This window comes from Triturus cristatus, chromosome 8, assembly GCF_964204655.1.
Source record: "Triturus cristatus chromosome 8, aTriCri1.1, whole genome shotgun sequence".
Classification (NCBI taxonomy): domain Eukaryota; kingdom Metazoa; phylum Chordata; class Amphibia; order Caudata; family Salamandridae; genus Triturus; species Triturus cristatus.
The window spans coordinates 372,808,973-372,824,663 of record NC_140591.1 but is presented as its reverse complement, the minus strand read 5'-3'; the positions used below and the strand labels follow the sequence as shown (position 1 = coordinate 372,824,663).

The 15,691-nt window shown below is 42.7% G+C and overlaps 1 protein-coding gene across 1 annotated transcript in view; it reads right to left on the bottom strand.

Moving 5' to 3' along the window:
- Positions 1-647: 647 nt before the first annotated feature.
- Positions 648-15,691, bottom strand: part of ALG5 (ALG5 dolichyl-phosphate beta-glucosyltransferase) — a 225,935-nt gene continuing 210,891 nt past the window's right edge. Inside the window, exon 10 of the mRNA XM_085621724.1 lies at positions 648-914. Within this exon, the coding sequence (XP_085477850.1) occupies positions 799-914 (116 nt within the window). The 3' untranslated portion in view covers positions 648-798. The remainder of the gene's footprint in view (positions 915-15,691) is intronic.

The window sequence follows — 15,691 nt, the reverse complement described above, 5'->3', positions numbered from 1 at the left end:
GGGGGTGTCCGCCGGCTCCAGCCACTGTCTCTGCTGTCCCACGATTTACTTGTGGTTCTCTTTCCCCGCTGGCGCCTTTCCCTGGGCTGGCAGACTGCGCCAGCAGAGTACGAGTCTTTAGACTCTTTGGAGGTGCTTTCGGCGCCATAGCACAATGCAGCTGTAGAAGCGCTCCTGAGAAGCCCACGCAGATTCGAAGGAATCCCAACCAGGCTGTGCTGCTAGGTAAGTCTCGTCACAGCTGTATCAATCGCCAGAGCATATCGGTCAGTTTCAAATTATACGGATTTTCTGCCGCTTTTGACTTATTCCATCAAGTCCGTATGTAAACTTGGGAGGAATTGTCCAGGAGAGCACCCGAACGCCGGGTCACACAACCGAGTGACCGGCCGCCATCTAGCATGCGTTCGAGGTATTTCTATTAAATGTAAAGTAGTATTTGAACATATGAATAGTTAATGTGGCCAGTTTGAATCAACAGTAAGGGAAACAACAAAAAAAAAACAGATAATGCGGATAAGGCCCTGCTTCCATGCAGCAGTAAACTTATCAAACCTTTGCGGATACCGTTTCAGTGATCAAGTAACAGATAACAGGAGACAAATACTTAAATGTGTTGTTCACCCTACGAAGAAATTGTACACAACTCACCAGAGCATTGTATATTTATTACAAAAAAATAAATTCAGCATACAATAAACACTGGCAGCATCAGACACAAGGAGCACCTGTTGCCCCTTCAAGTTAACAGTTCTTCTTTTCAATATGTAGGTCCATGACTTTGGCATCAGTCACTGTCTAATTGTTTTTTTCCAGTGGTTCAATTTTCCAGGCCCTGGTCAGGTATCTCAGTCGTATAAAAAGGAGGTCTCTGCCCATTTGCAGCCAACTCCAGAAGGGAACCAATTTAGAGCCTGAAATCAGGGAAATAACTGTTACTCCACATCAAACAAAATCATTAATACTTTCATAAACAGATGCACTTGCACCTTTGTTTGGAAATAATGTCAAGTTACTTACCTTTGATTTTTCAAATGGAAACTATCTTCCTGCACATTATTCAACTTAGAAATATCTTGAGCCAACAGACTGAATACATTTTCAATACTCCTAATCAGTCTCCAAAAAGGCCTCATAGAAATTTCTATCATGGGAGCTGTTCCTTAAAGGGGCTGCCTCAGTCCAAGACTTGAATGATCTGAATGAAAAAGGTTGATGAAAGACCGAATGCAGAAATAAGCGCTTCTAAATAACCCTACTATATCTTCTGGGGACGAAGGGTAGGAGGGTGGTGAGGATCCATGGAAAAGTGTACAGTAGTGTCTATCAGAAAGAACATTAGAAAAGTAAAGTAAATATTTCCTCAATGGACATGTTTTCCCACAAATTCCTTGTCTAAAAATGAACACAAAATCAGTTATCATATAAATCTGGAGGATCTGACGAATGGGGTAGAACAATGTGCTCTAAAGTGGTTGTAAGCCATTACTTTGCAGCATTCTACCTCCTGGGTCATTACACTGCAGTTACTACATTGTATAAGCCTCTACAATGCAGAGCTTTACTTCGCAGCACACTACACTACATCAGAAATGTCTGAACTTCAGAAGTAGGTTGATAAGCATAATATTTTACACACACTTTAAATATATATACACACACACAGACAGACACGTGTATATATGTATATACACATACATATATATACATACACACACACACACATTTTGACACACACTATGGTGAGTCAGATTTAACCAGGGCAAGCTATTTTTAGGGCCTACTGGCCCATTTTGGCAAGCTGACAACACAGAGTGAATGGGCAATAAATAGGTCTTTAAATCTTATTATCTTGTCACATTTGCTGGCTTTCAGAGACAGAGGTCAAAAGTCAATTTGTCTGCTTACATTTACTTTTCTCTCTGTGACTGAAGAGAAAGGATTTTGTAAAGTGAATTGTGTGACAATCCTGCTGTGCAAAGCATGTGAAATGAAAGGCTGTAATATTTCAGTCATTTTTTCCTTACACAAAACTGAAATAGCTAACAAGTGAACTATTCAAACTTTGCAAATATATTTCACCAGTTATGAAGACACAGGTTTGTAATTCTGTGTTGATAAAAACTTTTTATAGGAACAAAAAATTCAGAACACTATTTGGAAATGTGCAAATGTTAAAATATTTATGCTGAAACTCAATTTACAAACATTGTTTGTGCGCTACATAGCTTTAACAGTAAAACTACATATTAGTGGGACAGTTTTGTGGGCATTTCAATGGAAAATATGCTATCTGTAAATGATAGTGCACCATTACATCATGCTTTAGTAATAGATTTATGAAAAGTGAGTTTTTAAAATATTCCTGCTCCCAGCCAGAGGACAATGCTATCAGTGAACTAAGAGGCAACTCAGGGATCATGTGTACCTTATATGTGGGCTCGATTCTTAATATACATAAAGCAAACATTTAGTCTAGTAAATAAAGTTTTTTTGTGCTGCAGAAATAGAGAACTTACATATTTGAAGGTGCTCTCCTATGTAATGTTGATGAGTAAGGCGACTCCATAAGACACAGTATTTGCCACGGATCACACAATTTGAGATCAGTTCATGGGTCAATTACATTATAGTTAGGTTGAGTGGATTATTCAAGTTACTAGACCTGCAGGACTAGTAACATTTTTATGATTTTCACACACACACACACACACACACACACACACACACACACACACACACACACACACACACACACACACACACACACACACACACACACACACACACACACACACACACACACACACACACACACACACACACACACACACACACACACACACACACACACACACACACACACACACACACACACACACACACACACACACACACACACACACACACACACACACACACACACACACACACACACACACACACACACACACACACACACACACACACACACACACACACACACACACACACACACACACACACACACACACGTGTTACCATCCTTGTGGGGACTATGTGTGAATACCTGCCTTGTGGGGACTAACCTTTCCCAATGTTTTTACAACATACTAATAACATCAAAATGTTAAGAAAAAATTCATAATACAGGATCCTGCTTCAAATTTGCAAATATACTGTTATTTAATCATGCGCACAGCACCATCCTTGTGGGGACTTGAACACGTGCTACCATCCTTGTGGGGACCTAATCTGTAACACTATTTGTGAATGAATACAGTCGAAGGCACATGGCTAAATGTTTATTTTATCAACAATATGCACAAACAACATTATAATCTATTCATATATGAATTGCTGCATATATACTAGGGGTATACAGTAAAGACAGATTATGTTAATGTCCCAGAAAATATCATATCATGCTTAAATAAAGAGTCTTAAAGCTATATTTAACCTAGTTATTAGTGCTTAAAATCTTAGGAGATAAGGGAACTAACACATAAAGAAATTAACATATGTAAGCAAGGAATGAGGTCAAGTGGAACCCAGAGCTTGATGAGCTGCTTACATTTTTGCCAAAATAGGTGTTCAAGTCCCCACAGAGATAGTGGGTGAAGATCACTGCGTTTAAGTCTCCATAGAAATAGTGTGTACATTCAAAGCTTAAATCCTGTTACAAAGAATGTGAAGCTAATGATGTTCAAGTCCACACGGAGGTTGTGTGTAATTATAGGAATGCTCAAGTCCCCACAGAGATGGCATGTTATTATAGCGATGTTTAAGTCCCCACAGAGATAGTGTGTTATCATAGAGATGTTCAAGTCCCCACATTGATGGTGTGTTATTATAGCGATGTTTAAGTCACCACAGAGATAGTGTGTTATTATAGCGATATTTAAGTCCCCACAGAGATAGTGCATGAAGGTGATTGTGTTTAAGTCCTCATTAAAATAGGGCCCGATTCACAAAGGTAAACTTAGGCAAAAAGTCTAACTTTACTACTTTTTTCAGTATTCACAAAGGTAAATTTAGACCAAAATTATAACTTAACCTCTTTTTCAATAATCACAAAGCCCCATACAGATAATGTGAAGCTGATGATGTTTAAGTCGAAGCAAACACAAGGAGATGATGGACGGAGTACTGAAACTTTTCAGACACTCACCCCCAGTCACATATCTGGGTTCAATCCATCATCGTTCCTTAGCTCGCTTCGCCACCCCAGTTCAGACTAGCTATATGCAAATCAGTCTTGACCCTGTGCCTCATGGGAACAGTCTGGCCCGAACTGCCAAGTCAGGTCTTCCCTGGACCGAAAACAATCATCCTGGGACCGGTTTCGGGGTAACACGCCCTCATCAGCCAGGATATCTTGAATCCAGTGGCAAAGTGAGCAAGGGACCCACGTCTGGACATACCCTGCCAACTTAGGGCAAGCAAAGCAAACACAAGGAGATGATGGACGAAGAGCTGAAACTTTTCAGTCACTCACTCCCAGTCACAGATCTGGGTTGAATCCATCATCATTCTTTAGCTCACTTTGCCACTCCAGTTCAGACTGAGCTATATGCAAATCTGTCTTAACCCTGTGCCTCATCCCCCTGGTGCTTCAAGTCAAAACAGAGCTTGCGTTTAATTACAGGAATGCTCAAGTCCCCACAGAGATGATATGTTTTTATAGTGATGTTCAAGTCCCCACAAAGATAGTATGTTATAGCGATGTTTATGTACCCACAGAGATAGTACATGAAGATGATTGTGTTTAAGTCCTCATTAAAATAGGGCCCGATTCGCAATGGTAAATTTAGACAAAAAATGTAACTTTTCTACTTTTCAGTTTCAACAATGTAAACTTAGACCAAAGGTCAAACTTTACTACTTATCAGTATTCACAAAGCTCCATACAGAGAATGCGAAGCTGATGATGCTCAAGCCAAACCAGAGCTGCGTGTATTTACAGAAATGGTCAAGTCCCCACAGAGATGGTGTGTAACTCTAGTATTGCCACGGTTGCCAAAGAAAATGTGTGTGATTATAGACATGCGCAGGTCCCCACAGAGATAGTGTGTGATTATAGACATACGCAGGTCCCCACAGAGATAGCGTGTGATTATAGAGATGTTTAGGTCCCCACAGAGATAGTGTGTGATTATAGACATGCCCAGGTCCCCACAGAGATAGTGTGTGATTATAGACATGCCCACGTCCCCACAGAGATAGTGTGTGATCATAGACATTCCCAGGTCCCCACAGAGATAGTGTGTGATTATAGGAATGTTTAGGTCCCCTCAGAGATAGTGTGTGATCATAGACATTCCCAGGTCCCCACAGAGATAGTGTGTGATCACAGAGATGTCGAGGTCCCCACAGAGATAGTGTGTGACTATAGTATTACCACAGTTACCAAAGAGAATGTGTATGATTACAGACATGCCCAGGTGCTCACAGAGATAGTGTGTGATTATAGACATGCCCAGGTCCCCACAGAGATATTGTGTGATTAATGGGATGCACAGGAATAGCACACAGTTTTAGTGTGTGATTATAGTCATGTACAAGTCCTCACAGAAATATTGAGCGATTATAGTGATGTTTAAGTCCCCACAGTGATAATATGTGATTACAGTCATATTCAAGTCTCCACAGTGATGTGTGTAGTGATAGGTATGTTGAAGAACCCATACAGATTGTATTGGTCTGGTGGCTTACTAAATGAATTAATCCACTTGAGGGATATGTGTTTGACCACTCTCTCATATGTTTGAATCCTGGTGCTACCACTCAGCCTTTATTTCTTCCAAGGTCTATACAATGAGTATTATTTATTTAGATAAAAAAAACATATGATATTAAGCAACAAGATACCCTCAGGTGTGAATGTGCACTTTATATAGGTACATGAGATTATATGATGTGATAATAGTGGTACTCAAGCCACCACTAGAGATAGACTGGAATTATCCCATATCTATGAATCCCACTTCAAATGCAGAATTACTTCCAACACAGTCACAAAAACATTTGATTCATGGCCTTGTGCTGTCCCGCCTTGACTACGGCAATGCCCTCTATCTGGGGGCCCCTAAAAAACTCCAGATAGTACAAAATACCGCCGCCCGTCTTCTCACAGGAACCCATCGTCGCTGTTCAGCCAAACCTGCCTTGAACGCCTTGCACTGGCTGCCGATCAAGGAGAGAATACAATTTAAGGCACTTTGCACGACACATAAAATTCTATATGGCAAGGCTCCACCCATCTTAAAAAACCTTATCACTCCCTATACCACCAAGAGAACATTACGCTCTTCATGCTGTAGCCTGGCATCTGTACCCAGAATCAAGAAAGCCCGTTCTGGAGGTCGACTTTTTGCATATAATCCTTCCAAATTATGGAATTCATTGCCCTCAGACATCCGAGCCCAGTCTAACCTACTGTTATTTCGTAGGGCACTCGAGACCTGGCTGTTCCCGTAATGCTTCCCTCGCACCTGGTTCTTTATCACTAGCGCTGGGACGCTTACGGGCAGCCATGCGCTTTATAAATCTGTAAAATAAATAAATAAATAAACTGATTTAAACTGTGTTCATCCAGGAAAGTTTACACTTCCTTAAACATCCAAGTATCAGAGTTCTCATTTTCTTTTCTGGCCCCCATCTTATCAACTCTAGTCTCCATTAAGAAGATAAAACTGCATTTCTGATTGTAATAAACTCCCCATACTGATTCGTTCTGACACTAGGATTATTACAATAGAGAAATTGATTTAAGAACTGGCACATCTTTATAATTTTTGTCTCTATAATTCAAGAATGAAATGGTCCTCTCCTCACAAAGCTCTTCTTTCTCTGAAAGTATTCTTTATACCTGCTCTTGAGGCTCTTTCTAACTAACCAGGCTCACACTCTATAAATACCTGTATCTTTGTGTGTATGTGTGTATATATATACATACATACATATTACCTACTGGCAGTCGCTACTGTTCATGCACCTCCAACACCCAAGAAACTTACACATACTTAGTCTTTTAAACAATCACTTATAGAAACACATACTTATTCATACAGGAACTATTTCAATCTCTCACTCTCACATATACTCCCTTATATACACCAATAGTCACATATACTATTTTAAAACATATGTAGTTACTCATAAAGACACTATTGAGACAGTCATTCACTCACTAACACACCCATGCACACACTCATCCACCCATACAGTCCTGCACACATGTTGTCTTCAACACATACAAACAGTGAGTCACTCATTCATGCACCTATGCACTACGTAATACCCCCCACCGAACCATACAGACACTCAGACACTCATACTGATACTCAAAAAACCAACTAATAACCTATATAGACACTCATGTAGCTACTCACCAACCCATGCAGCCACTTATACACAAAGTGAGAGACGGATACAGATATTTACATATTTAAACATTACTCACTAAGCCATGTATTCACTAAGATACACTTAATCAGTCAGTTATACAATCAATTTTCAAAAACAAATCATCCATTTAGATATTTAATTGATATTATGTATAGTATATTTAGTTATAGCTAATTTAGCAGCATGTCAGTTTGTAGGGGAATAGGGTGAGAAATTATTTCAATGAAAATAGTTTTCTTTACTAATTTTTTGATATTTATATATTTAATTCATAAATCATATTTTTTTCATTGAATATTTATAATGAAATATTTTTTATTTAGACTATGCTAGAAATAATTATTAATATATATCAGTGTGTGTATATTATATTTATTATTTTTATATGTTTCATTTATTTTAATTTTATTATTGTTTTATTTATTTTTTTAATTTATCTTGTTGGTTTTTCAGTAGTAGCGAGAAAAGTGAATTCTACGTATGTTTATTTAAATATTTCATTTAATTATACGTTTATTTTGTATTTTTATCATAAATTGTGCATTTTATTAAAATGTATACAATATATATTTTCTAGTTTAACTATGGTTAATCATTTTATGTTTTTAGGTATTTTTTTTTTTTTTTTTTTTAATGACTATTGGAATGGTATATGTAACCTTTCTGAGGTCCAACACTTTCCCTACAGCTTTCCTTAATATTGAATTTAACATTGTGTGCAAACTAAGAGCATTCAGCTTACCGGGAGACTGCAGGGGGTGGGTCTCGCCCGTGATTGAGGCTTGTGGCTCTCTTTCCGGATTCACGTTGTCAATTACGGTCCTCTGGGCTCCCGTCAGGTGGAGCGGGGATGTCATCTTGGCCTGCAGCGCTCTAGTCACGCAGGCTATAAAAAGAGAAGCCTGGAGCGGCTGCGCTTCAGCGCGCCAATGGAAAGCCGTACTCACCAGGACGGTGCCAGAAACCCTGCCGATTGAAGGCCAGGTCTGGTGCAATATTCCGCAAATGGGCTACACCCTCTGAACCAAGAGCGCTATGCGATCTGTCTGCATTCAGTTCAGATGGAGCTGGCACAAAATTCCTGTGAGAGATGATCCTTTATGCCATGCCCGATAATGATAAACTCCCCTAACAACCCTAAGAAAGGCCAATTTTTCCTATTAAATAGTGGCTTCCTCCCAAAGCACAGATTTGAAATTGCAGACCTGATTGTGGAGAGACAGATGACTGCCAATTTCCTAGTGGAAACATGGCTTCATGCGCAGTCCGCCCTAGACATTGTAGACGCAGTTTCTTGGGGCTATGTAATAACCAAACTAGATAGACCTCTGGGGATGGGGGCGGGTTGGCGGTTATACACAAGCAACAGCTACATTGCAGTCTGTCTGAAGTCCATATCAGTGGGGCAGAAGCAGCCTCCTTCTCGCCAGCGATTTCAGGCCAGTGCTCTCAATGGCCTGTTGATTTACAGGCCGCCGGGAGTAGCTGCTGCTTTTTTCTCAGCACTTCTGGACATGATTCTGTCGTTTGCCATTCAACATTCTAAGTTCATAATTTTAGGGGATCTTAACCTACACTTTGAAGATCCAACCTCACATAATAGTGTAGATTTAATGGAGGACCAAAAGTGGCTTCAGCTCTCGCAGTTGGTACAGGCACCCACCCAAATCTGGGGGCACACTCTTGACCCCATTTTTGCAAACCCAGAGCTGGTGAAAGTCAACACCCCGATTCCTATTGCCTGGTCCGATCACTATGCTATCCCCTTCTAGATTCTGGATACCCACTACCTACCTAAACCCACCCAGGCTCCCCACCTCAAAATTCGAAACTGGACTAGAATCAGTCAGGAGGCGCTTAGCTCTGCCATGAATCATAGTCCTTCCTGCCTAGAAAACTGCCCACAGGCCGCCAACCTGCAAGTTACTACATGGTTAAAGGTAGCACTAGATAGGATAGTATTGTGCAGAACATTTAATTCTCCACGGTCCAGACCCTCAGCAGGCTGGTTCACAGAGGACCTCACACAAACTAAAACATCTTGTATTGTATTGTATTGTCATTTATATAGCGCGGTTGCTGCCCAAGGGCGTCCAAGCGCTGAAACATCAGACAGAACTGAATATGGCGGATGGGTTTTAAAGTTCGGTGGACCTCGCAAACAAGTAGGTTTTCAATTGTTTGCGGAAGGAGAGTAGGTTTGAATTAGTCCGGAGGTATAAAGGGAGTGAGTTCCACATCTTAGAGGCGTTTAAGGAGAACATCCTGCCTCCGGACCTAGCTCTCCTGACTCTGGGTACCACAGCCAGGAAGGCCTCCGTAGATCTAAGGTTTCTGTTAGGGTGGTATTGCGTGATTAGATTATCGATGATGGCTGGGCCCGACTTCCAGAAAGCCCGGTGGGCAATACAGAGAGCCTTGAATGCCACTCTTTGTCTCACTGGAAGCCAGTGTAGACTGTTCATTGCAGGTTTTGCTGACTGAGTCCGCGGAATCTGTAACAGGGTGCGGGCCGCACAGTTTTGTACCACCTGTAACTTACGCAGGGTAACTTATCTTGCAACAGTTTAGAACGTAAATGGAGGAAGTATTACTGTCCGTAAGACGTTTGCTAAAAGAATACCATAAAGAAATCAGGGTGTAACAAACAGTTTTCTACTCACAGAAGATCAATGCAGCCAAAAATGCAGCGTGGGAAATCTTTAGAATTGTGAAATCCCTCATCTCCCTGGATACGGTATCCGCGGGCATGGACCCCAGCAGGAGCAGCTGCAATAAGATTGCCCATTTCTTTTTTTTCGGATAAAATCTTGGCGATATACGCCGCCTTTCCGGGTGCTGTCAACAACTCTGACCATCCCTCGATGAGAAACTCTGAACCTCTCCTCGATGGCACTTTCAAGATTGAGAGCATCTCAGTGGAAAAACTAGATTCTCTAGTGACTAAAATCAAATCTGGCTCTCCACTGGACTCTGCGCCTCCAGCTATCTGGAAACTGGTGATGCCCGCATTGGCACCCAGACTTTGTGCGGTGCTCAACATGTCATGCGAGGATGGCGACTCCCGGTTGAGTGGAAACAGGCCATGGTGATCCCGCTCCTAAAAAAACCTTCTCTGGATCCCTCTAAACCAGAGAACTTTTGCCCCATTTCTCTCCTACCTTTTGTGGCTAAACTGGCAGAAAGGCACGTCAACTCACAATTGACAGTGTTCCTCACTGAGAAGAACATCTTACACGAGACCCAATCAGACTTCAGGCCTCAGTATAGTACAGAATCGGCCCTGCTTCTGGCCACAGAGTTACTACGCAAGGTGGCTGACGAAGGGAAATCTGGGGCTCTCGTTATGCTGGATCTTAGGGCAGCCTTCGATACAGTCTTGCATACTGTGTTACTAGATTGATTGTGGACACAGGGTATTAGGGGTCTAGCCTTTGATTGGCTTGCAGACTTCCTTCATAAACACTCGTTTCAGGTCATCCAGAAGCCATACTCCACGGATGTTATCCAGTTGCAGAGGGTAGTGCCTCAGGGGTCGGCACTGAGCCCTACTCTTTTCGATCTTTACCTGCGCCTACTCCACGGATGTTATCCAGTTGCAGAGGGTAGTGCCTCAGGGGTCGGCACTGAGCCCTACTCTTTTCGATCTTTACCTGCGCCTATTAGCGCCTATCCAGAGCCATGGGGTGAAGATGGTGTCTTATGCTGACGACACTCAGCTTATGATTACATTAGCTAATGTTGATGAGAGGTCAGCTACCAACTTTAAACTATGCCTCACTGACCTAACAACTTGGATGGGGGCTAGCTGCCGGAAGTTGAATGCAGAGAAAACAGAGGTGCTGGTGGTGGGGAATCAGCCCTCCATCTGGTCCTCGGCATGGTGGCCGGCTGATATGGGCCCTACCCCGAGCTCAAAACCCAAAGTGAAAAATCTAGGCATCCTTTTTAATTCCCAGCTGTCGTTTGACGGTCAGATCAGGACCACAGTGGGTGCTTCAGGGTGCTGAGACTAATAAAGAAGCTCCTGAGGCTAATTCCGGCAGAAGCTCAAAAAACAGAAGTACAGGCCTTGCTGATGTCGCGGCTGGACTACTGCAATGTGCTATATCTGGGCACATCCTTAGGGAGGGTAGCAATGCTGCAAAGAGTACTAAATGCTGCAGCACGGATGCTTCTGAGACTACCGAAATGGTCCCCTATTAGACACGGTCTGGCCGAACTTTACTGGCTCCCAGTTAAACACAGAATCGCGTACAAACCCCTGTGCTTCCCGCATAGGATAATGTATCAGAGGGGTTCCAGCTATCTCTTCCCCCTGATCAAGGCGTATACGCCCTCCAGAATGCTTAGATCTGGAGAAGCAGCGCTGACAGTGATCCCCAGAGTACGCCTTGCAAGACTGGGGGGCTGCTCATTTGGGCTGCGTGCAGCAAAGCTATGGAATTCAATGCTGATCAACCTAAGACTTGAACAGTCTGAGGCAAGTTTCCAGAAGAACCTGAAGACTTGGCTCTTTAGACAGAGTTAGAAGTCCATTTGCACCAGACTCGCCGGGGCCTGAGTTTTGCTCAGTGTGGGGAAACTCCCTTGGAGTTATCAGGCGCTTTACAAATCAAAATACTTTCATTCATAATTGGGTGGGGATAGTTAATATAGCCCTTACCAAGGCCAACACTTTCCTTACTGTTGCTTAGGAAGGAGTGAGAATAGGAAATATAACCCCTTTGAAGTCCAATACTTTTCCTTCTGTTTTGTATATATTGGGGTGGGAATAGCAAATCTAATCCCTCCGAAGTCCAACACTTTCCCAGTTGTTGCTTACATTGCAGTGGGAATAGTAAATCTAACCTCTCCGAAATTCAGCACTTTCCCTGCTTTTGCTTAGGGTGGAATGGCAATAGGAAAATTGACCCCCTCAGAGGTTCAACACCTTCCCTACTGTTGTTTAGACTGGAGTGGAAATTGCCATTTGAACCCCTCTGAAGTCCAACACTTTCACTACTGTTACTTAGATTGGAGTGGAAGTAACAAACACTGACCTTCTAGTGGACTTGCTCCCTTCACAGGGAAACTCGGCCTGGTGGCTACTGCTGCCCCTGTTGCTGCTGCTGACCCTTGGTTGAGGCCCACCTCCACCCACAGGCCCCTGCCTGCGCCTCATATCTGGTGGTCTAGTGGTAGAGCTTAACTGCTCTGCTGCTAGTCTGTCCCTCTGCCTCTCTTTTCTGATTTCTGCCTTTTTTCAGCTTTTTCCTTTTTTACCTTTTTCTTTCCTTTGTTTGCCTCCCTTGTCCCTGTTGCTGTGATCCCCATTGCCCGCCTCTCCAGTGACCCTTCCCGCTCCTGCATTTTCTGCCTCCCAGCTGTCCAGCCCCCCAGCACAACTTAATGGCAGCCGCCGAGCGGCTGCACCGCTGGCACACCCAAGGCAGGCCTGTCTGCACCCGTCCGTGCCTGGACTATGCCTAGAGCCAGGGCGTCACCTCTCCCGACATCACCTTCTTCACAGAAACCTTGATCAACCCCTGATCCGGACTGGACATCGTCATCACCATTCCTGATGGCTACAAAATCACTCGCAAGGACTGCATCGACCGAACAGGAGGAGGCATCGCCATCATCCAGAAAAACACCCTCCGACTGACCATGCACTCAAATGACCCAATGACAACCATATTGAACCTAGATCCAACCTGAGCGAGACGTGACCCCCAGAGTGGTTCTCCTACAGTCCTGGATCCTTAGAAGTGGTGCTGAAGGTGAGCAGATGCCTCAAATCTAAAACTTGGGACTTGAAAAATTCTCTACCCAAAAGTGACCTGAGGACTGAGAGAAGACCAACGTGCCTTTCTCACTGATCTGCCCAAGGTGCATTTCCGGTCGGCCTGACTTTGAGGCAGCTCCCTTACATTCTTCTCCATTGCTATGCAACCTCCTGGAGCCCTCATCTGACACAGCTGCAGCCTCTTCTGCTTTAGATGTTCGACTCACCCCCCCAAAAAACCAAGGCCCAGATTTGCCAAAGAATTGCATGCCCTTCCGTCACGCAGGGTGACTCAAGGGCAATGAAATGGAAATGCAATCCTTGAGTCAGAATTAACAAGCCACGCAAGGCCACATTGCGTGGCCCTGTGTGGCTTGGTAAATCTGGAGTAATGCAAAGCTGTGTAAGTCACTGCCTTGCGTTAGTCAGTGCCAGAAAGTTGTTTCATGGGTGGCATTTGGGTGTTCCCATGCATCCACCCAAATATACTGGCACATTCCCAAATTTACCATGACAAGTAAACCTGAGGATACGTCAAAATTGTATGCCTTCCTGGTAGAGGTGCAACAAGGAGAAAGATCTTTATTTCTCTTTGTTTGTTCAGAATACAGTATACTTAGAAAGATGACAATGGATCTAAGGATTGCCTCTGTGCAGGAATATGTCCCTCCTTCAATAAAAACAATCTGTCCTGCAACACAGGCACCCTTTCACTACGAAATAAAGGTGCCTGCGTTGGCGCTAGGTAGCACATAATGCACCAGCACAGTGAGAAAGCAGCAATGAGCAAAGTATTTATAAATATGGCACATTCCTGCCCTCTCCTTTTGATGCAGTGCATGTTGTCTTGCTGCTTTGTGCTGCGTCAAATCTTGATATATTTGACCCCAAGTCTGAAAGTAGGAATCTTCACTGTGACTTCGTCCAACAGCTCCACGAAAACGACACCTCCTCTTTGGACACCCTTGCCTGCCCTGCCCAGCTGAGATTTAACTTCTCAGACATTTTTCTTCAGAAATTCTTCTAAATGCGAAGGTAAGTTGAGACGCGGTCCAATCCACTTCTTGTATCCAAACTGTGGTCCATTGCGGTCGGCTTTAACTTTTGACTTTGAGCTGGTCGTGCACGACTATATGCACACAGTTGGTGCTTTGAACATTTAAGCACTATTTTTTACTTTAAAATTTACAAATTCATAACTCTGATTCTACTGATAAAACTTAAATATAAACATAAGATAATATTCGTCCTATTTCAGAAAATGCTCCATTACCTGGTGGACCATTTTTAATGTGTTTTTAACATTATTCTTGAACAGCCAACCTGTCCATGATCTTTCTCCTCATGCATCAAACCATTTGGAGATACTTTGACAGACTGGATACAATGGCTTCACCAGTGTCTTATCTCAATAGCCTTAATGCCTCTGCTTGTTACGTTACCCCTATAGAATGGCAAATCCTTCTTATCCCCTTCCTCCTGGGATTTTTATACGCTGCACAAAAGAATAGAAGATAAGCCATTTTTTCATCTGGCGAATTACATGAAGGCAAAGTGGTGGACAGGCAGCATGCATTTGATCGTTTGGAACAAAAACCACTGAATTAAAGAGATCCAAGTCTGAATTCTACATATAACTAACTAGCCACTAGGAGAGTAATAAAGTCAAAATAGCATTCATAAAAACCAGTACATTTAAAATACAGAAAGGCTACAGTTAGGAATTTCTGAGTCAGGAATTAGTAATTTGGTTCTTTAGCACAGTATTCCAATGTATCATTGGATAGTGTTCTTTAGATAGTGGTTGGAAGTTCATCCTGTCTTTGTATTGCACTTCAAAGTTAAGTTACCTTAGAATTGACCACACACTTCTAAACCACAGGATTTTACATTACCTATCAAGAGAATTGATCTTTTCTAGGGCTGAATATGATATGATATTAGTTCCTTGGTGTACCACAACCTCCGTCAAGCTAGCAGGTTTCTGATGTTTGCCGTTGAAGATAAATTTTTCATCCCTATGTCTAAAGGAATGGAACTAGTGGGTGCTCTGGGGAAATTTAATCAGGAATATCAAACACGTGTTTCCAATTAAAGTGAGACCACTGGACTGCTGTAAGCCCCACCATTCTGCTCCATAGAGTGAGCCTCCCAAGGCTTTGACATTATCTAGCTGTGGTTGATTTTAAAACACAAAGAATGCTGGAGATGTTCGGTTGCAGCCTTAGACAGACAGCTCTGAATAATAGGGTTATTGTTGCTATTGACATAGATGTTTCAGTTAAGGATAATTTTGCATTATTAATTGTGTCTTTGTGGATAAATTTGTTTTGATTACCACAGAAAGCTGCTCCTAGTGAAGTGTGACCCTACTACAGTTATAGACCTATTGTGAGTTAGGTCATCTCACAAAAAGTGACGGACTGATCTCACACACCACCTGGTGTCATGCTTCATCATCGGCCAGTCCTCGCCCTCCAAAACCTTCGTTTGATGGAGGGCGGGCATACACCTGGAGACAGGGATGCACTTCTA